The sequence below is a fragment of the Clytia hemisphaerica genome, unplaced genomic scaffold (assembly GCF_902728285.1).
Source record: "Clytia hemisphaerica strain Z4C2 unplaced genomic scaffold, Clytia hemisphaerica genome assembly, whole genome shotgun sequence".
Lineage (NCBI taxonomy): Eukaryota > Metazoa > Cnidaria > Hydrozoa > Leptothecata > Clytiidae > Clytia > Clytia hemisphaerica.
This window is the reverse complement of record NW_027103900.1, coordinates 597,904-621,977: the sequence shown is the minus strand read 5'-3', so window position 1 is coordinate 621,977 and position 24,074 is coordinate 597,904. Positions and strand designations below refer to the sequence as shown.

Here is a 24,074-nt window from a genome sequence, read left to right as displayed (position 1 = left end):
GTGGGATTGTGAGCATTGATTGGCTAAACAGAATGTTTTGATCACGTGTTCACGGAACACAGAACACCCGAGAAAAAACGCCCACACGCCATTATTTCGCCCGAAAAATTTTCTCGATACATACATACATACATACATAGAAAGGCTATCGTAATACTTTCGCTAGGCGAAATTAAAAAACGCTTTCCTTTGGGATGTGTCCATTTTATTTCTCCTTTTCATCTTTTCTGTGGTCATTGTTGTTAGCAAAAAGTGCTCCGAATTGCATAAAAAAATCTCTCTCTTTGTCTTTTTCCTTTGCATCCAACTCCATTTGCTTTTCAATCATTTTTTCTTGAAATTTTTGGAATCGATCTTCACTAGCTTCGAATCTGTTCATTTGTTCCTTCTGAAGCTCAATTAATTGTTCTTGAAAAGTTTTTGGTTTCTTTTTGGGTTTCTTTTCCTTTCCCTTTGCTTTAGCTTTGGCCTTCACGCCTTCATAAAAATCATCATTTTCTTCATCGTAACTCCAGTCATCGTCGCCTTCAAATTTTCGTTTAAGTTTTTTCTTGTCAGTTTCTGCGTCACTTTCACGAAATTGGTCATCAGCTACTGCAGCTACTTCTGGAATTTCTGCTGTATTTTCGTCGGTAGAAATATTTTCTAAGGTGGGTGCTTCAACCGCTGGTGTTCTTTCTTCCATGTCGAAGCTTGGAATTTCAGCTTCACAAACCTCATTCGATCGAACGATTCCGACCTCAGCGAATTGAGTTAGCGATGTACATGGTCTGTCTGAAAGCAGAACATCCAATTCGTCGTAATATGGACAGGTACGGTGTTTGTCACCACTGTTTCTTGGGTCAGTATTAGCAGCTTTACATTTGTTATAAGCGTCTTTTAGAGTCCTCAATTTCAATTTGCATTTCTGGGTAGTTTTCACTGGGCCATGTTTTGAAACAGCGCTAGCGATTGAAGACCAGACTTGATTACATCGACTTGATAAAAGTTCGTCAAAGTTATCTTGATACATGCTCATAAAAACTCTAGTTTGGTCTTTAGTCCATCTTTCCCTTGTTGTTTTTTGATCGTTGGAATCTGATGATACATTTTCAGTTTGTTGAGAAGCTGCCGCTGCTGATGAAGAAGCCACGTTGTTTGGTTGAACGCGCGGTTCCAAAAGATTTTGCTGTAAGTTAGATTGAGTTTGTTGTACGTTATTTGGTGGTAAGCTGGGCGTGATATTTACGTTATTCTGTTGGTTCAGTTGAAATCTCTGAGCTTTATAGTTTTGCGATAGATAGTAAAAGAAGTTTGGATCCATCCTCCTTGAAAAAAACGTGTCTTCTCCTCTGATTTCTTTTAACAAAAGTTAGTCTAGCAAGCTAGACGACTAATTTATACATAGTAAAAATAAAGCAAAAAGTAATGAATGGAACAATTTTAGTCGTCTAGAAACCTTTGTGCACTAACTCCAAACAAAAGAAAAGTGTCAATATTACAATTATAATTTTTTCCTGCTCAAAATAATTCTTGAGAAAAAAGAATATGTGTGGATTTGTGTATTGAAAGTTTTTCATTTGAGTTGATTTCGTTTTGAGAGTTTGTTGTTGCTTGATAAATTGTTTTCTCGCTACGCAAGTTTCTGCGTAGCTAGCCCCTGTATCTATAAGGCTGGAACACCAGATTCTTCCAGTCGTTTATACAAACTAAATCCCGTATTATTATTAGTAGTATTGGTATTATTAGTATTACACGCATTATAAACGACTCCAGTCTAAACAAAAGTCAATAACAGACACACCCTCTCTCTCTCTTATTACATGAAAAAACTTTGAGAGAAAAAATTCTGCGAAAGTTCTGGGTGTATTTGCACAACGGCTTTGCATATTAAATGAGCTTCTCAGGAGGAAAAGTGAGAGAATCTCAACTTTTAGTCACGACTAAACTTTGTACCTGCCGGTTAGTTAGCTTGATTTGCCAGTAGAAAAACACCCAAAGAAAAACTGAAAAAAATATTCTTGTCAGCTGTAATTATCAGAAAAAAAACCCTCCCTTAACCGCAGCACATATGATGTAGGCCAGATCCATATGAGTGCCCCACCCCATAAAATTATGTGGTGCTCACATTAATGTAGTACTAGTAGTAGAAAATGGTCCCGAGTGGTCTGATAAAGTACTTTTATCCGGGGGTACTAGGTTTAGCAGGTTTGGGAGGTGACGGGCTGTGCAAGCAAAAAAATCGAAAAGCGACGCTTAGACCTAAGAGAGAGAGAAGAAAATGACATTTTTGGGACCCCGGGGGGGGGGGTACTTAGGCAAAATGGGTGCCGGGTATGTGCGAGCCATAAGGGTACCTTTTCTCATTCCTCAAAAGTCTCTCAAAGGGGTACAAATTCAAAAGTTAGTCTCTGAAAGGGTCCCAAAATCACAAAAATCAAAAATTTCTCTCTCAAACGGTCACGATTTCCAAGAATTTGACCAAAATTTGGTGAAAATCAAACCAAAATTTGGAAAAAATGGACCAAAATTTAGGAAAAAGTCTCTCAAAGGGTCCCAAAATCACCAAAATTTTGTCTCTCAAAGGGTCGATTTTCGATTTTCGGCTCGGACATACCCGTCACTTCGCAAACCTAGTACCCCCGGACCCTTAGAGACTTTTTCCCAAAGTTTTTGTCGATTTTTTCACTCAATTTTGGTCCAAATGATTGAAAATCACGACACGATCATTTGAAGATTTGAAAGCAATTGAGTCTCTGATCTGAAAAAGGGTTCCAAAATTACAAAATTTCAAAATCGACTCCCTGTCGTCTGTACTAATGCACTTTGTAATAAACGCCACAATTTGTAATACCTGACGCACTTTGTAATACATACACCTCACCTTGACGCACTTTGTAATTTTAACTCGATTTTAACTCTGAGTTTTAACATGAGACTTAGGATCTGAGAATCCAAATGTTCAGAAATGGTCCAATAAGGCTCATAGTATAGCCTTGAGGTCTATAAACCCGAGCCAAATTGAGAGATGGCCAAAATCGACTTTCTCGCCCGAATTCCAAATTTCGAAAAGCGAGGAAATTAGCTTAATTAGCAAATTTTCCTCGAGTTTCACGCAATAACCCAATTTTTCAACAAATCGGAAAATTTTCGAGAAAAATTAGGGAAGGGAAACCTTAGAAAATCGGGAACACTGCACACAATCAGTAGCCCAGATTCACGCACAAATAGCCCAGATTCACGCATTTACGCACAGTCAAAGAGTGGATTTTCACGTTCACGCAAGTTTTTTCAATTCTTGATATGCGTAAGTCAAGATGACGTCATATTTTTTAACGGAAGCACTCAAAAAAGCCGGTTTTTGACCTCTGTGTTTCTATTTTTAGTAACAGAGAGAGGTCAAATCCCGGCTTTTTTCGGGTGTTTCCGCTAGAAAAATGACTTACGCATATCAAGAATTCACGCATTCACGCATTTTTTTTTTCAATTTTCACGCATTCATGATGGGGGCCCATGATGGATAAAACGTGCGCTATCGCATGCGTGCGTGCGGGAAAATTTGCGATGACCCAGCAACTTTCATTTTCAAGTGTCCAAAATTACGTATAAGTAATGAAAAATAGGACAGTATTAATATTATTACGGAAGTATCTCCAATTTCAGTAATCTAATTGGTCTGTGGGTTTTTTGTGACATCATTGTGATGTTTCAAAAATTATCTTCCCTCGAAACTCGTCGAAAAGTGCTTTCTCATCATAGATTTTCATGATGTGCATAGAGTTCTAGCGGTCGGTTTAAGATGTAACATAAGCCTTAATTCGCAAATCAAACAAAACTGCTGACAGCGTGCAAAAATTCTTGCACAACTTTCACAATTTTCGTAAACAAAACTTCCTTCTGAAATTTGAACTTCGATCATCGTGGGACGTGCTTGGCCTTTTGATTGGACAGCATATTTAAAGTCGAATCACATTCTTGATAGAAACTCAAACAGAAAAGGAAAGATATCAGACGAGCGTACACGCAGTTAATTTATTTTTTCAAAGATGTCAAGTAAAAGACCGCAATACTGGAAACCTGAAGATGAACAAATTTCAGATAAAGACAAATTCGTTTCAAAGATGAAGAAAGATCCCTTCATTCCCATTGGTAAGAGAATATTTCTCTGTATCTGTGTTTCCCAGTTATAGTCAGGTAGCTTTGGAGTAATCGTTTGAAGTTGAATTACACAAGTGAAATTGTAGGAAACGAAAAAGAAGTATTAGACTTCATTCATTTGTGTCATTATTAGGTCATTATTGAAGCTCAAAATATTAATGGGTTGGTCAGCCGGTAGCATTAAGTTCTAGCAGTGTAGACCTAATACTTCATACAAAAATTACGGGAAATGCATATTTGGACTTAAGCTAAATAAAGTCCCGCAAAAGCGGGACAAAAATCAGTTTTTCAAAGTTTGCAAAAAAACGCCACATAGCACGTGCGTTTGGTTTGGGAACGCGAAACACGAACGCAAACTACCCATGTCTAAACTTTTCTATATATCTCTAGAACTAACAACCTTTTTGAAATTCTGTAAAAAGGTTCAAGTTCCTGAATAGTTTTACTATGTTCGGTGAAAAAACCATAACCATCAGTCAAATACTCGTTCATATCTATTTAAGATTGAAGACAAAAATTTGCAAAGAAAAATAAACCTTGAGCACAAAAAATGCTTTTTTAAACACTTTTTTCCACCAAAAAACAAATAACTTTTATAGACTTGCCTTCACCGAACATTGAAGAAGCCTCTACTAATTAAAATAAATGAAATACTGTAAGATAAGATAAAACCTTAAAATCAACCAGAATTTACAACCTTTTTTCCAAAGCAAAAGACGTGCTTTTCTCGCCGCCATCTTGTTTAGAATGAGAATTATTTTCGGTTCCAGTTCCAACGGTCTTTTTTCATCAAATCAGATCTCACTTTCGCTTTCTTTTAGTCCGATAAGACTGCATGATTTGAGTCATGTGACATCTTTATTGAAAAACCCGCGCCGAATAAAATAGAAATACAGGGATCACACTATTGGCTACAGGAACTAAAAGCAAACAATTAAGGCCAATATTTTTGGTTTTTCTGAAGGACAAAAGGTATAGGAAGCTTTACTGAAGGAGGGATAATCGCTGAGACTATCTATTCTCAACTTCAGTTGAGTTAGAATCTGAGAATGTGTGTGTGTGTGTCTGTCTGTGTGTATGTCCCAAAACTTTGGGGCAGCCTGGAGACTTCAAAAATTGTTCGATTTGGCTGAAATTTGGCACACTTGTTCCTTGGGTGAATATCTGGGGGTGTTTTTTTCATTTTTTAAAAATTTTGATTTTTGGGGGCTGGGCACGAGTTTTTCGCCAAAACGAGGCCAAAACTTTGGGGCAGCCTGGAGACTTCAAAAATTGTTTGATTTGGCTGAGATTTTGCACACTTGTTCCTTGGGTGAATATCTGGGGGTGTTTTTTTCATTTTTTGAAAATTTTGATTTTTGGGGCCTGGGAACGAGTTTTTTGCCAAAACGAGGCTAAAGCTTTGGAGCAGTCTACAGGCCTCCAAAATGATCGGGTTTGATTGAAATTTGGCACGCTTGTTCATTGGGTGAATATCTGGGGTCTACAATTGGGCCTATGAATGATTTGAAGCCACTGAAGTTGAGCCCAGTGCGTTGCGCACGTTCGACTATTTAAAAGATATGGACAAAAAAGGCACTTTTTTGGGTGATAATTAAGATTTTACTTAGAAACTTTAATTCTCTTACCCCCGTCTCGGGCCCCCCTGATATGAGCAAGGGAACCATGTTGGAGGAGAACCGTCCTGTATTTTTTATAATGTGATGTAAACAGGACGGGTATGACCTGTGAGGCAGATTTCTGCCTCAAAAAAAATACATTGAGAAATTAGAATTTAGCGCAGTCCTCACTTACTAAAATAAAAACTAATTTCAGAATTTGCGTTTTCTCTAAGAAAGTGTGACTAGTGAAAGACCATAATTTGATTGGCTGTGTTTTCAACCGTCAGTAGGATCTTTTCAAAATCAAAATCACAGTCCATACCATGCTATATATTTCACCATATCAGTATAAAGAATAAGAAATCATAGCATGGATCTCCAGGTCATTATCATAAGAAAAAAAATGAGGGGTTATTTTCCTGGCAAAAAGTTTTAGTTCTTGAGATATATCAATTTGAAGTTCCAATTTTACAGCTCCTTCAGTAACAAGACTCCCCAGCTAAATTCAAGGATTTTTTGGCACAAAAACCAAATATCAGCAATGTAGCATGTCTGCGCGAAAACCAAAAATTGGGGTTTTACCTTGCGCGGCCTTGAAAATCAGTCAACCAGCTTCAAACTTTTGTTTACTACAAATGATGTGAAAAAGATTTTGAAAAACAGTTTTCACATTTGAAAAGAAGAACTTTTTGGATTTTGAAAACATGCACCCGTTTAGTTATAACCTTTAAAGTTTTAAAGAAAATCTGAAAACGAAACTAGAATGTCTCTTTTGACCTGAATCCAGAGGAAAACTTGAGCAAAGCGTTGACTGGGGAAAAGCAATCACGTGGCGAAAGCATGGTGAAAAAATTATGCCGGTAGACGAAAGACATCACTCGTAATTTTTATTTATGTAAGGGTACCTAGAAAAATTTTCAGTGCCGTTTTGCGGAGATAGAATAGATGAAACAAAGATGATGATATGAGAACGCAAATTTTTTTAGAAGAAAGCTGAGTAAATTCTCTGTAGTTTAAAAAAAGATTTGATGATCTTAGCTACTTTCTATGGTAAGATATTTCACCCCAAACCTTATTTTACTAAAATTGCGAATTTGTAATATTCATCATCGAGGGTTAATAAATTCAATAACCTACAAAAAAAATAGTCAAAAGATTCACATAAAACATTCCAATAATGAAACGTTCAAATGTTTCAGATGTTTTTCTTTTTAAAACCATTTTCTTAGTTATATACTTTGAGTCATAAAATTTTTTCATGAAATTGACAATAGATTTATTCTAATAAATTTCTTTGATACAACAACAAGAGCAACAAAAAAATCAAACTTTGAAAGCAAAAATTGAAAAAAAAATCTACCATATATATGATATAACAGGAATTATTCAATTATTCAATGGCTGTTTTTGCCTACAGGTATATAATAATGATATATAATTGAATCACACGTGTTCAAAAAGGCAAAACAATGGAAATGCGTCAATCCGCTCAGCTGACCAAAATAACACAAAAATCGCAAAATGGTCTGTCAAGATATTTTAATTTAATATCTTTTTTTTTGGTAAAGCAATCAATCTCAAACAAAATCTTGACAAGGAATAGATAAGCTTTTCATACAGCCAAATAGAATTACGATAGCTTTTACCAAGAAAATTATATTAAAGGTCCAATTTCAGCCATTTTCAGCCAAATTCAACTTTTGTTCTTGCTGGTGCTTTGGGGAAACTTATCCTGTCCATGCGTAAACATTTCCGTATGTTTCTGATGTACCGGTTGTCAAACCAAGATAAGACGGGGGTACTGCAATAAATAGTTATACAAGAAAAACCATTATTTCTACCTCAAAAGGTGACTTTCTTTGCCAATAACTTTTGATAGAATTGTTCCCCTAATTTCCCCTTTTCAGTAGGTCTTCCTCTATCTCATGTGCTTCAGCAAATAAAAAAAAACCCTGGTCGAATCTTTGTATTCTTATCCTATTCTTTGCCACGGTAAGTCATGTGACATCTTTTTCAACCAATAAGATTTAATAATTTCGAGGGTAAAACACACTATGGTTTAACTCACTACTAAAAGATTATGTTTACTGAAAACACATATTTAATCTTTAGTAAGTGTTCTGTTGTACCCCAGTTGTGACGTCATGTCGTGGCGAAGAATAATTATAACGGAACGGCCCTTCTACAGAAATTGCTGTCAGGTGACTTTTTTATACTGCATGATACAAATCGCACATTTTCATTGGATGTTGAAAATTTATTTTTCACGTGACAAGAGACCTTTTCTCGATGTATATGGATTATGGAAAAAAAGTCAGTTGATTTAAAGGTTTTAATTATTTCAATTTCTTTAATCAAGACAAAGAAATTGGAAAGTTACTTGTGAAAAAAAAGGTTGTGAAAAAAAGTTTTTTGCTTGTGAAAAAAAAGTTCCTTCACAATTGACTGTGATTTATTTCATACAAAAACTTGTATAAAATCTTGTGATTGGCTGGTCCTTCCAGCTTTTTGATTGGCCAATTATGTACTAGCTGTTTTAAATTCCAATTCCAATCTTTAACTTTTTACTTACAATTCTAACAAATTTTGCTTGAAACTTTGAAGCTAAAATTTAATGGGATACAGAGATTTTCTTCCCTTATGATCAACAATTTATTATGTATTTCCAAAATTTTGTGTAACAATTAAAACTTGAATTAACCAAAAAAATTAGTAAATATCATCTAATAAGCATATTCTCAATGTTCGATATGATATGTGTGTTCTTTTTTGCACCAATGACCAGTGAAAATATTTCGTAAAAATAAACGAAAATTGCTTATAAGGTGAGAAAAAATAAACACATTTGTCATATTATGGATATTTAGGATAAACATCATCGTGTAATATACAGGATCTAGAGCAAGTTGATGTGGTTTAATTACCTCAGGTTTGTACAAGTAGAGGAATGAAAAAACACTTCCTACAATGCGACCAGGGTAAACGCTTATCACATACAAAGTAATAAGGTATTTTAATATGTGTAATGCTTTTATTTTCTTATCATGTGATTCTTGGTTGGTGAAAGTTTGTTGTATTCTCTTTGAGATTCGAGTGTAAAAGAATGCCATAAGAACAACTGGAAGAACACAATCTAATATTCGTTCACCAACAATAAATGCTACACGTTCACCTTTAGTTAATGAATTATCCCCAAAAGTACATTTGATTTCCAATCTAGCTTTAATCATAGTGTCCATATTTAGCCCAATGGTAGATAAATACAAAAACACGATCACGAGGGTGTAATTTCGTTTTGTGATTCGTCTTTTGAACGGATTCATTATTGAATAGTATCTTTCAAAGGATAAAACTACCAGAAACCAACACCCCAACATGGGTAATACGTAAAAACTGAACGGTCTCATAAACCGACATGCAAACTCACCCAACGGCCACACAGGCTGAAAAGTGAAATATCGAAATAATGGTATTGTAAGGCAGTTCAGTAGATCCACTGTTGTTAAATGTAGCACAATATAATGATATGATGACATTTCTCGTAGTTTGTCTTTGTTGATGACTATAAAGTATACGATGACCAGAATATTACCAACGATTCCAATGGAGTAGAGTGGTAATGTGATGAAATTGTACCATTTGTTTTCATCGTGTTCTATAGTTGTAGAGTTCATCTTGTATGTTTTTCGCTTCCAAATGTCCTCTATTTTTAGTTTCCTCCAACAGTCTTGTATAAGTCTATTTTTCTAAGCTTATATCGATTGACTTAGCACCTGTCTTTTAAATTTCAAAAGCCTAGCCAAGCGTCGAGGTCATATTTCTATCCTTTTTTTGTACTGTATTATTTTGTTGCTCAGTTCCTGTTGACGTCTTGCACCTGTTTTAATTTCCAAGCAAATACTACTTCTTACTACTACTCTTCAATTTAACTTGATTACACCTAAAAAGAAATTTTGTTTTTATATAATTACATATTAGTTTTTGAGAGTAATAAATTCGAGCCCTTCGTCCCAAAAGACGATAGTGATTAAATGAAGCCGATTTACAAGCCGGATTCAGTACATTTAAAAAAAAGTAATTTCGTAAATTTGACATTGTCAGTGTTCTCAATTCAGTCTGTCAGCTCTGTCGAAATTCGATGAAAAGTAGCTTTGATTGTAAAACTTTTGAAATGGAATCGTAATAAATGTAAACATTAGATATACTATTGTATTTGATGTTTATTTAATCTTGAATTCCACTGATCAAAAACATCTCAAAGATAATCAGATTGTATCAAGGGTCTTCCGACCACTCTAAATCAGGGAATTGTAACTTGATTTCACTATCATTGGCAATGACCTATTTTTTTTTAACTTGTAGTGTACTGAATCTTACTGTCAAAATAACAAATGAGTTTACTTTTATCATTTTTCAATTCCATTTCGATCTACTTGTAACCGGTTCCCTTTTAAAACTGAATATTGTTTTGTTAAGGTAAATATTTACCCTGTTGAAGATGTCCTGGCAACCGTGGACATTTTACTCATAAAAATGCTTTCTACCAACTATGAATTAATTAACACCTGCTTGCAATTGAAACTCCAAGTTCAGTGAAATGTAACAAATTAGCATGTGACTTTCCTTTTACAATAATATTCCAAAACCGTTAATTAGAGACATAACGAACAACTCCATTCTTTGCAACTATGTCTTAAAAATTTACGTAACAAGATTAAACGCCCACGCAAGCTAGAGATTCCAACTCCACTTTAATCGGTGGACTGTACACGTCTCTATTATTATTACTTTATCTAAATATTTGTCTATCATTTAGCACGATTAACAGCAATGTTTGCAAAAGAAATACTCAATGATGTACTGCTATAATAAACGTATCTTTATGACCATTTCGTGACAGTAATTTTGCTCTTCTGTACGAAAGAGAATTAATGTCAAACATTTTATTCTTTTTGGATTAACCATTCTAGTCTTAGGTCAATCACCTTATAACATGAATATTACTAGTCATTTTTATTAACACGAATTGAAAAATTGCCTGTTAATAAAAACCCCCTTACTTAAAACCAGCCGCTGTTTCCTTGAAAAAGCAGAAAAATTCATGTTAATTTCAGATCGTGTTAATTTCAAGGCCGTTAAATACTTGCCCAGTAATATTCGTGTAATAAGGTATTCAACTCCTCATACAAAACATTCATCACACAGAATATCATAATTGGATGGTACAAATTAATTGTCAATTCTTTCTTTCCAAAAAAAGATCTTATTTGCCATGCTTTTAATGAGTCGCCATTGATTTCTGTGGTTTTCCTCGAAATTCTCTTTTTTAATCCGAGAAGCTCCATATGTCCTAGAACGAAACACAATTTGTAGATTATTGAATTTGATTTCAAAACAGTCTGCTGTTAGTTTAGTTTTCATAATGTTGGACAAATCCTTTAAAGGTTATACTAAACTTAACCGTCCAGCACTACACGTTTTTTATAAGAACACTATACAAGACTTAAGACTTCGATGGCCAAAATATTAAGAATATGTTAAGAACATTCAAGGCTTTGAGGAACCCACAACACCCAATTTTTTTAGGAGATAGCACAAAACTCATAAAATGGTGAAATTAAGAACATTTCAAAAACATTTTTAGGTTTAAAACTCATTAAGTTAAGAATATTCGAAGGCTCTAAAAATATTAGATTATTATAAAAAACCTGTATGTTATATCTCTCTAACACTATTTTAAATATCATAATTTTATTTGTCAGTAAAAAATTTGTTACTGACAAATGAAATTATGATATTGATACAGCTCTTCGACTTTTTGTTGACATCGAGCACTCTTTACAACGGAAATAACTTGCTTTGTTTCTAACACTATTTTAATGTTTAATTTTACGTCAGAAGTGTAAGACCTTAAAAGAAACATGGATTTATTTGAGCCTCAGATTCGATTAAGAGCTTTTAACACCACCAATTTTTGTTTGAAATCCTTGATAAAATGACGGCGAATATGACAACCCACCCAATAGTTGTTTTGGAGAACGTGACGGCCTATTGAATAACTAATTACTCCACGACAGTTACCTAGAGACAAGATAATTTATCACTTTTTTATTGGCTAAGGGAAAGTAATATGGTAATGTGGAGTAATTTGTTATTAGATAGGCCGCGTTCTCCAAAACAACTATGAGAAAAAAATCTTTGCAATTGAGAGAAAATGTTTTTAAGGAAGTCTGAAGAAATATAGATCGAAGAATAGATTGAATATTTTATAACTACTTTTGATAATCTCAAGATAGTCTTCTATTCAAAGTATTGCACCAAAAATGAAATAGATTTGTCTATTTGTAGACATGTAAATTTTAGTAGAAATATCAATTCTTCATGATAGAGAAAGTTTTACAATGAATCTGGATACATTCTGTTTTAAATTTGATCTCCATATCCTTCCCCCATCTTCTTATGAAATTTTCCGTTTCATTTTCCAGGATTTGCCGGTTTATTGGGAGCCATTGGTTACGGAGTATACGCTTACAGGACCAGAGGACCAGCCATGACGACAAGCCGATATCTAATGAGATTGCGTGTCATCGCTCAAAGCATGGTCGTTGGCTCCATCGTGGTCGGCGTCGGTGTGTCTCAATTCGGTGCCAAAGACAAGCAGTAGATTCTAACGCTCTTCAATACCTGTGGAAACATTGTTTATTCTTAGTTGAGTGGTTTTTCCCGTGGTTGACTCAGACTTTGAAGATCTATGAATTCTTCTTCTACGTTGTTTGCAGTTTGTAGTTCCCGAATTCTTGGAGTAGGCTTTCGATTTCAAACTTTTTAACTGGTTGTCATTGGCTGATTTGTATTAGAAATGACAGTTTACATGGCAGCCATCCCTTTTAGTTGGACACTTTCTTCATAAGTTTAAAGACTTCGTCGTGGTTTATCGAAGTGATAACACGCCATAACCGATACGCATTTTGACAAGACTTCATGTTGTTTTAGTTTTCAATAAAAAAGGCTCGTCAACAAAGCTTTTTCGAAACAATGCCTCTGTCGACCGTATCTCTGTGGAGCATCTTTAACTTTTGTAATGAGCGGACTACTCTTAAACTTAGCTACGATTTAAATATTGCACTAAATCGATTTAGGAATAATTATTATTTAACTAAACACTGCACTTTATACAATATCTTTAAGATAGTTGAAAAATTTCTTTATTTACCTTTACGATAGAATATTACTTTAAACTATTATTTTGAAATATGATATTATTTTGATATATCAGAACATTTAGGAAAAATTTTTATCTTTAAATTTAAAAAATTTAAAATGTAAATATTTTAGTGTGAAAGTCGACAAATAAAATAAATTTTCAGGCCTGAAATTATTCTGTCTTTTTTTCTGTTTTTTTTTGCACAATGATGTATGTAATGATAATGTTATAATTTGACTGTAGTGTAGTGGTTATCAATCTTGACTGCCGTCCAGGAGGTCGGGGTTCGATTCCCGCTCGGTGCTGCGATTCACTTGGCAAGTGAATGTACCTTCGCCCGGGCCAACCCATGCCATGTGAGGGGAATTGGGTAGTCAGAAACTCAAGAAGCCTGTCGGTGACTGTGCTAGGTATCGATTCCACAATCCATCGTGGATGAAGTGAGAGTGCGCTGGCCTTGTTCCCTAGTGGTTCACGCTGGACGTAACGCACTCGATCCAAAAACTGTGTGTCAGTGTCTCGCAAGCTGGTTGCAGTATAAACCATCGCCTAGACGGTTCTAATGAGACGACTCCTAGACCGCTCAATACGGAACCGGGTGTCCTCTGAAAAGAGCAGCCAGTCATCATCATCATAATTTGACTGAGGGAGCCCGGTTTTCTTGTGAACGGGTCTCCCAGCTAATCAGGTGAGGGAAGCTGATTTTAGACATTAGACATATAACCTCAAAGTTGATCAACATTAAAGGGGACAGTAAAAATCCAAACGGAGCCAGGGCTAATCTTCTAAAAAACCAATTTGATTAATTCCTATATTGAAAGCTTATTCGTTCGAAAAGTTTTAAAGTCGAACTGGAATCAGCCTTTTTCTTTTTGGAGAGTAGTTTATGAACATTTGTTCAAAATAAGGGTGGCGTGTGTGTGGTGTGGTTGTGTTCTAGGAGCGCCAGTCCAGGGGAAGAAAATTGAAATGTTGACAAAGAAAGAAAGTGTTTATTCTACCATTGTATTCAGTGAGGTTAATTTAATGGGATAAACTTTCGCGGAGACTTAATTTCGTGGGTGGCACTATTGGGTGGCAATATTTTTCACGATTTTGTGACTTTTACTGTCAAATCATGCATGTTGGTTGTTGAAAATACAAATTATTTGGGCCTCTTTGATGCAAGTAACCATTCAAACAGTATTTATTTGACAAATTTTGAGTTTTGTTTAGAAATATCGGATGAGGCCCTTCCAAATTTCCATTGGGACTTAATTTAGCGGATGACACCCAAATCCGCGAAATCTGCGAAATTTAATCCCCGCGAAAGTTTATCCCATTAAAGTAGACGATGCTCATCCGTAAGACCGTGTGAAAGTAAGACATTTCTCACCAATGATTTCTCAAACGAAGATTTATTTTCCCGTTCAATAAACTACTCGATTTCTCACTTTTATCTGAAACAGGTTTCTTTCTAAGAAAAAGAGTATAATTTTATCAATATATACCATTAATCAAAATCAAAAAAACGATAACAAAAATAATTAAAAATCATAATAAATTAATAAAAAAAAGAATTCTCATTAGCTAGTTAGTGCGTAAGAGAAGCTTTGACGCATTCATTTCGAATGACCTTATCGACCCTCAGCACTTTTCATAAATCTCGGTAATAAATTCAAGAGACAATTTTTTTGCAATTTCAAACATATTTTCATCACTGCAAAAAGAGAAAGATTGTAATTACCTTAAAACTAAGCATCAGTTTCAACTAAAGATAACCCTATGTAAAAAAAATGCACTACAAAAAAATCATCTACAAATCCTCTAGCATGTTGTCTTTAGTTTCAAACGAGTGGGTATGAAGCTTGAGTAGCGATACCACATTGATTTTTCTTGTTTCGGCTCATCATGATGTAACCTTTTAATCCCCATCCTGTTCCCCAGCTGGAAAGCAAAAAGAGAGAAAATCATGAAGAGAAAGACTTTTTGGACATAATATTTATCTGATATTCCCATGGTGGATTGGCGGCCGCCCACGCGAAAGTCCTAAAGGAGCGGGCCAATTTCCCCGAAAATTTTCCCGACCTTCAGACCTTTAGCGTGTCGGATGAAAATTTCACCGTCTGGGTGCCAGATAAACATAATATATGATCTAATTGATATCCAATTTGAGGGGTTTATACTTGTTCTAAAAAGAAAGACTATGATCTAGTTTAGACGGTCGACTTTTCTGCCTTCTCTTATCTTACTTTTGACAACAGTCAGGAACAAAGGAATACGAGGCTGAAAATTGGCCAAAAGATAAAAACAAATTAAGAGCAATGTGATCTTAAGAGTTCAGAAATTACAAAGAAGTACAGATTCTAACAGATTTAAACAAATTTTCAGTTTTTAAGTAAAAAAAACTAAGCGTATTAGGAACATCGTAAGAATATTAAGCCTGACAATTTCAAAAAGCAGCCCAGTCTGAACCAAAATTTACTGGTTTTTATAAAAAGAGCGTATTAGAAAAAACTTTCCCAGTCTCTTTACTTCTCTTTTTAATGATTGGTTGCGACAATAACGAAATGTTGTATTATATCCATCAGGAAAATCAAAAATGAATACCAATGATTCCATTACTCTCACCTGTTCTTGACGATCCAGTAGTCCTTTCCTTGGTAAGTACCGTATCCGATAGCTAAGACACCGTGATCAAGACGTGTAGAGCTGCACAGCCATGAGTTGTAGACACCAGAGTGGTAGAATTGGAACGAGAAGTGAGATGCATCAATGGCAACAGAGATTGGTCCAACTAAAGTGAAAATTAGAAGTTTTGTTAATAAGATAATAAGAAATCTTTTCTGAGTATTTTCTAGGGGATTTGTACGGTCAAAAATTTTGTGGTAAGGTAAGAAAGAAAGCTCAGCAATAGCGCTGAAATCGTTATTTAGCTATGTTGGACACACACAAGTGTAATTACTGATGTTTTAAAAACATCAGTTATGAGTAATCAGAAATACACCCAACTGTTGATAGATGTAATGAGAAAGACAGTGGTCAAAGTAAAGGTTCTTGCTCGGAAAATTAAACTCTAAACAACAAATAAGCAAGACCCTTCAAATTTACCAGAATTTTGTTGAATTTGGAGACAAATTTTGTACCCGTTGAGAAAGAAGACTTTTGCACACTGGAAAGAGTTTGAATAGTTTGAATTTTTATTACCTGTGGCGACAGCAGTTTTCAAAGCATCTTCATCACCACTCTTGACGTCAACGAATCCAGTGTCGTTTGCTCCAATGTTCTTTGCGTCGAATTTACATTGTCCGTCCTTGTAAAAATCAAAATCAAAAATTATTACGGTCCTATTTTATCAATAATATGTGATTCTCAACAGTAAAACTATTTATTACTTTCCTTCCAGGGGACTGTAAATTAATGCAAAGGGTTATAGATGTTTTAAGCTATTAGATAGATGTTGAAAAAATCTACTGTTGAAACTTTACTTCACACAGATAGCACTTCCAGATAAAAATCAGACGCTTATGAAAAGATAATGTAATCTCAGAATAAGAGATATAAGAGGCTTTCTCCCGTTTAAAATAATTATACAGACATTCAATCATATCTTTTATCCAACCGTCCTTTTGAGGGCGGCGGAATAACTAAAGCGATTTAGAAAACCCACAGTTTTGACCCTTGAAATAGAGAACGATAAAAGTGCTGTTTTACCATCCTTTTTAGCTGATTATAATCTAGACAAATATGAGGCTAATCGTCTCCGTCGGAAAAAAAAAAAACCTACATAAACCCAATAAAATTCAAATTTGAGTCCGTCAATGTTAACGCGAAATATTACAAAATAATAAAAAAGTAGAGGTTTTTCCCCGTTTCAAATAAATATACAAATCTATGTATATCATTGTTAACACCATGGTCCGTATAAGAAACCCCGGTCTGGAAGCCTTTCGTTTCTATTTTTGCTCTATACTTGAGCTTGCGTTGAGAAATTATTTTGTTTTGCTCCCTTTTTGATCATGTGATTAACTTTCAAACCAATCCTAAGAGGAGTATTTGGTAACGTGATCAAAAACTGAGCAAATGGATTTTTGTAATCGCTTTTAACAAAGGAAAAAGTTAACAAAAAGTTACAACAATACGCGTCCAGACCAGGGTTTTTTATACGGACTAAGTTAAACACTTACAGCTCCTTTGTATGGGTAGCTTTCTTCAGTATCAATACCACCATTAGTTTTGATGTAAGCGAAAGCTTGATCCATCAAACCACCATTACATCCCATGTTTCCTTCTTTGCTTGAACAATCAACCAAGTTTTGTTCACTGAGACTGACCAATTTTCCAGTTTTCTTGAAATGTTGTCCTTCCAATGAACCAGTCTACAAATGTCAAAATACGAAATATGTTATTGTATTTGAAAAATCATATATAAACACAATACTCAAACGAAATCATGCGAGGTCATTTTTAAAGTTTAAATTGAGAGCGTAAGAATCAAACGGTAAAAAAATGTTAAAATAAAACTCGATTGAATTACTGCATGTACAAATTTGATGTAACAATGTAATTTTTGGAGGGATGGAAATACCAAGGTCTTTGGAAACTATAGGCATGCAGTAATTTACCTGGGTTTATTGGTCAGCCTAAGCTGAGCATTCAAATAGGTAAAATTCGGTTCTTCCATCATAAGACGGCAAAAAAAATCCGGTTTTCCGATCTCACTTTGATTTCTAAACTTTCTTCCGATCGGGTTAACTTTTTGGGTACTTTTAGCGTGCGTTGTTTTTACAGATCATAATGTAGTTTCAAGATGGCGGCTCAAGCGATAGCCAGATGTGATAAGTCAGTGTTGTTCCAAAGTATTTCCAGTGTAAATCTGTTGCAAGCTTCAATTTCTGTTATTAATTTTTTACCTCGGCAAATCAAACACATGATTTTCATCTAAGGGATTCTTTTTCTACATCCTTTGAAGGTTTAAAGCCGTTTGCTCAAGTTTTTGTTTATGTTGAATTTTCTGATATAATTGTAATATAATTGTAAGGGTGATCCTGGATCGCCGCCGGACTAACTTAAAAATTTGATTAATCATTTTTTTCTTCATTTTTCTTCACTTTCTTGAATGAATTTTGAAAAACAAATCAGTGGAAAATATATCCATATCAAATATCTCTTCAACGATGCCAACCTTCCAACTTTTTGGACCTACCTCCGGGTACCCCGGTGGAGGTCCTTTAAATTAAGCCATGTCCGTTCGTTTCGTCTGTTGCCAGCTTTTCTCGGGATTGGCTCATTAGTTTTGTCTGATTTTTTGCACAATGACGCAAAATGGCAATGCCCAAAATGTGACAGAGCCCGATTTTCGGAGAAAATTTTTTCCGGCCGAATATGCCGGAAAAACCGTTTTTTTTTACATTTTCTCGAATTTTCATCCTTATTTTTCCCTGATTCGCAATGCTCAAAACATGACCGAGTTCGATTTTTGAGAAAATGTTTTTTCATTTATAAGAATGTCCACGATTAAGCATGGTTCAATTTTTGATGAAACTGATTTTGGTACAGGAACTTTCTAAAAATCGCCAGAACACAGTCGAGAATCGCCGGATTCCTTCATAATCTCAATTTGATCAAAATTAAAGGGGACAATTTTCCAGGGAGCAAGTCTCCTAGGCAAAGTTCCTAGAATCTAGTTGATGATATAGATAAAGTGATAACAATCTAGGGGGAGCCAGGTCCAACCTTCTGTTCCATTCCATTAAATCCTATATTGAAAAGTTTAAAGGTTTGACTGAAATCAGTCCTTTTCCGCGCCTTTCCGGAGAATAATTTATGAACCGATGTCCAAATACCGTTAGAATTTAAGACTTTGGTGTCTGTGTGTTGGTTGTGTTCTAGGGCCCGGTGTCAGCGGAAGTAAGTAATCCCGAAAAAAAGTACTCCCCTTAGACTTTGCTTCATGTATTTTATTTGAAAATCAATCATTCATGATATTAGTATTTGGGCTAGTGTTTGCCATCGATTTAGATTTTGAACAAAGTCTTAGAAGCATTCTTGGAAAATGCTTAATATACTATTTGAAAGGTTTTCAAAAGTAGACTCCATACCCCCACACCTTCATATTTGCTTCGAGCTAAAACCTAAATGAAATGTTCTATTTTATTGATTATCGATCAGTCATGTAATCATCAAGCTCAGTATACCAGGAGTACTTTTTTCCGGTGAGTACTTTTTTCTGTTACCTTAAGGGAACTTATTTTGGCGAGCGGCGAAAATCTTAAAAAATTTTAATTTTGGTGGGAACTAATTTTGTCGAATGACAGCGTAAATCTGTTCTATTTGGCCTTATTTTGAGCAATTTTGATGAATTTCAGGGGTTATTTAGGCAAGGAAACAAGAAATTTAATTTTGGTGGGAACTTATTTTGGCTAGTGAACAAAATATTTAATTTAATTTTAACTATTTTTGGCAAATTTCTTCTAAATTCGCCAAATCCGCCAAAATTAGTTCCCTTAAGGTACACCGGTTCAGGATCGAGAAAATTAAAATATAATACAAGAATGATAGTGTTTATTCTAGAGTTGCATTCACTAAGGCTTCTGGGGATGAACATAGCGTGTGGGAGTGCTCCATTTTCCACCAATGGTTTGTGAAAAGGAGGAGATTTATTTCCACGTTTAATAATCAATCTCTCACTTTTAACTGAAATGGGTTTCTTTCTAAGAAAAAGAGAATTATAATCTTATCAATATATACCATTAATCAAAATTTAAAAAACGTTAACAAAAATAATTAAAAATCATAATAAATTAAATGAAATTGCTCGTTAGCTGATGCTGATTCACAAGAGAACCTTTCACTAATTTCCTCCGAATGACCCTTATCGAGCCTCGGTGCTTTTCATAAATCTCAGTGATAAATTCAAGAATTCAACAAAAATGCAAGAAGAGAAAGATTATAATTGTCTTAAAACTGAGCATCAGTTTCAACTAAAGAAAACCCTATGTAAAAAAAATGCACTACAAAAAAATCATCTACAAATCCTCTAGCATGTTGTCTTTAGTTAGTTTCAAACGAGTGGGTATGAAGCTTGAGTAGCGATACCACATTGATTTTTCTTGTTTCGGCTCATCATGATGTAACCTTTTAATCCCCATCCTGTTCCCCAGCTAGAAAGCAAAAAGAGAGAAAATCATGAAGAGAAAGATTTTTTGGACATAATATTTATTTGATATTCCGATGGTGGATTGGCGGCCGCCCACGCTAAAGCCCTAAAGGAGCGGCCAATTTCCCCGAAGATTTTCCCGACCTTCAGGCCTTTAGCGTGTCGGATGAAAATTTCACCATCTGGGTGCCAGATAAACATAACATAGGATCTAATTGATATCCAATTTGAGGGGTTTATACTTGTTCTTAAAAGAAAGACTATGATCTAGTTTAGACGGTCGACTTTTCTGCCTTCTCTTATCTTACTTTTGACAACAGTCAGGAACAAAGGATGAAGAGCAATGTGATCCTAAGAGTTTAGAAATTACAAAGAAGTACAGATTTAAACAAATTTTCAGTTTGTAAGTAAAAAAAACTAAGCGTATTAGGAACATCGTAAGAATATTAAGCCTGACAATTTCAAAAAGCAGCCCAGTCTGAACCAAAATTTACTGGTTTTTATAAAAAGAGCGTATTAGAAAAAACTTTCCCAGTCTCTTTACTTCTCTTTTTAATGATTGGTTGCGACAATAACGAAATGTTGTATTATATCCATCAGGAAAATCAAAAATGAATACCAATGATTCCATTACTCTCACCTGTTCTTGACGAGCCAGTAGTCCTTTCCTTGGTAAGTACCGTATCCGATAGCTAAGACACCGTGATCAAGACGTGTAGAGCTGCACAGCCATGAGTTGTAGACACCAGAGTGGTAGAATTGGAACGAGAAGTGAGATGCATCAATGGCAACAGAGATTGGTCCAACTAAAGTGAAAATTAGAAGTTTTGTTAATAAGATAATAAGAAATCTTTTCTGAGTATTTTCTAGGGGATTTGTACGGTCAAAAATTTTGTGGTAAGGTAAGAAAGAAAGCTCAGCAATAGCGCTGAAATCGTTATTTAGCTATGTTGGACACACACAAGTGTAATTACTGATGTTTTAAAAACATCAGTTATGAGTAATCAGAAATACACCCAACTGTTGATAGATGTAATGAGAAAGACAGTGTTCAAAGTAAAGGTTCTTGCTCGGAAAATTAAACTCTAAACAACAAATAAGCAAGACCCTTCAAATTCACCAGAATTTTGTTGAATTTGGAGACCAAAAAAACTATTTTTGTACCCGTTGAGAAAGAAGACTTTTGCACACTGGAAAGAGTTTGAATAGAAAGAAAATTTTTATTACCTGTGGAGACAGCAGTTTTCAAAGCATCTTCATCACCACTCTTGACGTCAACGAATCCAGTGTCGTTTGCTCCAATGTTCTTTGCGTCGAATTTACATTGTCCGTCCTTGTAAAAATCAAAATGAAAAATTATTACGGTCCTATTTTATCAATAATATGTGATTCTCAACAGTAAAACTATTTATTACTTTCCTTCCAGGGGACTGTAAATTAATGCAAAAAGTATTAAAGGGTTATAGATGTTTTAAGCTATTAGATAGATGTTGAAAAAATCTACTGTTGAAACTTTACTTCATACAGATAGCACTTCCAGATAAAAATCAGACGCTTATGAAAAGATAATGTAATCTCAGAATAAGAGATATAAGAGGCTTTCTCCCGTTTAAAATAATTATACAGACATTCAATCATATTTTTTATCCAACCATCCTTTTGAGGGCGGCGGAATAACTGAAGCGATTTAGAAAACCCACAGTTTTGACCCTTGAAATAGAGAACGATAAAAGTGCTGTTTTATCGTCCTTTTTAGCTGATTATAATCTAGACAAATATGAGGCTAATCGTCTCCGTCGGAAAAAAAACCTACATAAACCCAATAAAATTCAAATTTGAGTCCGTCAATGTTAACGCGAAATATTATAAAATAATAAAAAAGTAGAGGTTTTTTCCCGTTTCAAATAAATATACAAATCTATGTATAAGTTAACACCATGGTCCGTATAAGCCTTTCGTTTCTTTCTATTTTTGCTCTATACTTGAGCTTGCGTTGAGAAATTATTTTGTTTTGCTCCCTTTTTGATCATGTGATTAACTTTCAAACCAATCCTAACAGGAGTATTTGGTAACGTGATCAAAAACTGAGCAATTGGATTTTTGTAATCGTTTTTAACAAAGGAAAAAGTTAACAAAAAGTTACAACAATACGCGTCTAGACCAGGGTTTTTTATACGGACTATGTTAAACACTTACAGCTCCTTTGTATGGGTAGCTTTCTTCAGTATCAATACCACCATTAGTTTTGATGTAGGCGAAAGCTTGATCCATCAAACCACCATTACATCCCATGTTTCCTTCTTTGCTTGAACAATCAACCAAGTTTTGTTCACTGAGACTGACCAATTTTCCAGTTTTCTTGAAATGTTGTCCTTCCAATGAACCAGTCTGCAAATGTCAAAATACGGAACATGTTATTGTATCCGAAAAATCATATAAGAAACACAATACTCAAACGAAATCATGCAAAGTCATTTTTAAAGTTTGAATTGATTTTAACAATAAAACTATCGAATGTGTAACAATAAAAAAATATAAAAATGTCAAAATAAAAAATCCTACACTTGGTTGAATTACTGATATCCAAATTTGTTGTATCAATGTAATTTTTGGAGTGGTGGAAATACCAAAGTCTTTGGAAACTATAGGCATGCAGTAATTTACCTTGGTTTATTTCTTACTAAAAATGCATCAATAAGAATATTTGTAGAAAATTTGTTTTGAATTCTTACGGTGGAGAAAGCCCAGCATGATCCACATTGTCCTTGGTTCTTGACAGGTGTGACGAATCCTTGTTGTCTCCAGTCAACAGTGTCTGGTACTTTGACATTGGTTGGTGAAAGAAAGGTAGCAGCTTCACTATGTTTTGTGGATCTCATTTTGTAACCATTCATGTGTTGACGGTATTCAGTGTTGGTCAAATCACCAAAATGATTCATACGGAGAGAATATCCTTGGTTCAACTTGTTGAAGTTTTCAATACGATTGCTGTTGTCTTGCCAAATATTATATCTGATCTTCTCAACAAACATGTTGGGGTAATATTTGTTGTGAACTCCTTTCCATAAATGCCATGATTTATCTTCGATCACCTCAAGATGGGCAAGGGAAAGCCCCAACAAACCCAATAAGATTAAACCTTTCATCATTTTGCAGTAATTGTGAGTCTAAATACAAAAAGGTTGACTTTTTAAAAATGCATCATGAAATAATGAATACAACATTAGAGACTTAATTTTGCATAAGGTCTGTGTACTAGCCAGGGGGCACTACTCCCTCAGATATGAATGTTAGGCAAATTTGGGAACCTGTCAGATTGAAAAATTGAAAATTTTCCCATTTTACCCTGAAAATTTTACAAAATAATTAGTATCATCAATAAAACCGTTTAAGGAAAATTTTAAACAAAGCATGGGCAAACCATGATTTACGCTATTTATTGTAAATAAACAAAGACCAGTTCTAGAGGCCAACAGCGTGCCTGAACTTTGCATTCGTTATAATAATGATAACAAAAATAATAATAAATAACAAAAAGCCAACCTTGAAAGATACACATCTTTAAAAATTAGTAAAGTAGGGACCCCTGTCAGATATCTTCAGCCTAAAGAGACTAAAAAGGGACCTTGATCAGTGGCACATCCCCATACCCAATTGTATTTTTGTGTCCAAAAATTTAGCATTTCAACACAAACGAACCAACATTTCTGAAACAGAGACCATGGCGAACGAATTTTCACTGCTATGATAGCGCGCCCTTTTTAATTTTTTGTCATCCTTCAAAATAGACCTGTCTGCCTTTCCATCCGCCATCTTAAATTGTATGCAAAAACACAGGAACGAAAATGCCGTGGTTGGATTTAGTTGGAAAGTATGCAAAACATATGCAAATTTACACAAAGATTAAAAAGACAACAAAGCATCTTATAAATAAATATTATAATATTAGAACAATATAAGATGGAATTTCTTAATTCAAAAATAAATATTTACA

General features: G+C 34.7%; 4 protein-coding genes across 4 annotated transcripts; 1 reads left to right on the top strand and 3 right to left on the bottom strand.

The window, feature by feature from the left end:
- Window positions 1-194: 194 nt before the first annotated feature.
- On the bottom strand, window positions 195-1,322 carry LOC136808810 (uncharacterized). The gene has a single exon (XM_067065353.1). The coding sequence runs from the start codon at window positions 1,301-1,303 to the stop codon at window positions 206-208; it is 1,098 nt and encodes a 365-aa protein (XP_066921454.1). The 5' UTR covers window positions 1,304-1,322; the 3' UTR covers window positions 195-205.
- Window positions 1,323-3,893: 2,571 nt separating this feature from the next.
- Window positions 3,894-13,113, top strand: LOC136808809 (HIG1 domain family member 1A, mitochondrial-like). The gene is made up of 2 exons (XM_067065352.1): window positions 3,894-4,128; window positions 12,224-13,113. Exons 1-2 carry the CDS (start codon window positions 4,026-4,028, stop codon window positions 12,400-12,402), a joined length of 282 nt encoding a protein of 93 aa, XP_066921453.1. The 5' UTR covers window positions 3,894-4,025; the 3' UTR covers window positions 12,403-13,113.
- On the bottom strand, window positions 8,453-9,412 carry LOC136808754 (galanin receptor type 1-like). Its single transcript, XM_067065292.1, has one exon. It carries the CDS (start codon window positions 9,410-9,412, stop codon window positions 8,477-8,479), a length of 936 nt encoding a protein of 311 aa, XP_066921393.1. The 3' UTR covers window positions 8,453-8,476.
- Window positions 13,114-14,679: 1,566 nt separating the features above from the next.
- On the bottom strand, window positions 14,680-23,272 carry LOC136808767 (cathepsin L-like). Its single transcript, XM_067065305.1, has 9 exons — window positions 22,813-23,272; window positions 22,277-22,468; window positions 21,308-21,413; window positions 20,721-20,886; window positions 19,988-20,084; window positions 17,109-17,300; window positions 16,129-16,234; window positions 15,553-15,718; window positions 14,680-14,868 (listed from the first exon to the last, which is right to left on the bottom strand). The coding sequence occupies exons 1-9, from the start codon at window positions 23,227-23,229 to the stop codon at window positions 14,769-14,771; spliced, it is 1,542 nt and encodes a 513-aa protein (XP_066921406.1). The 5' UTR covers window positions 23,230-23,272; the 3' UTR covers window positions 14,680-14,768.
- Window positions 23,273-24,074: the final 802 nt, after the last annotated feature.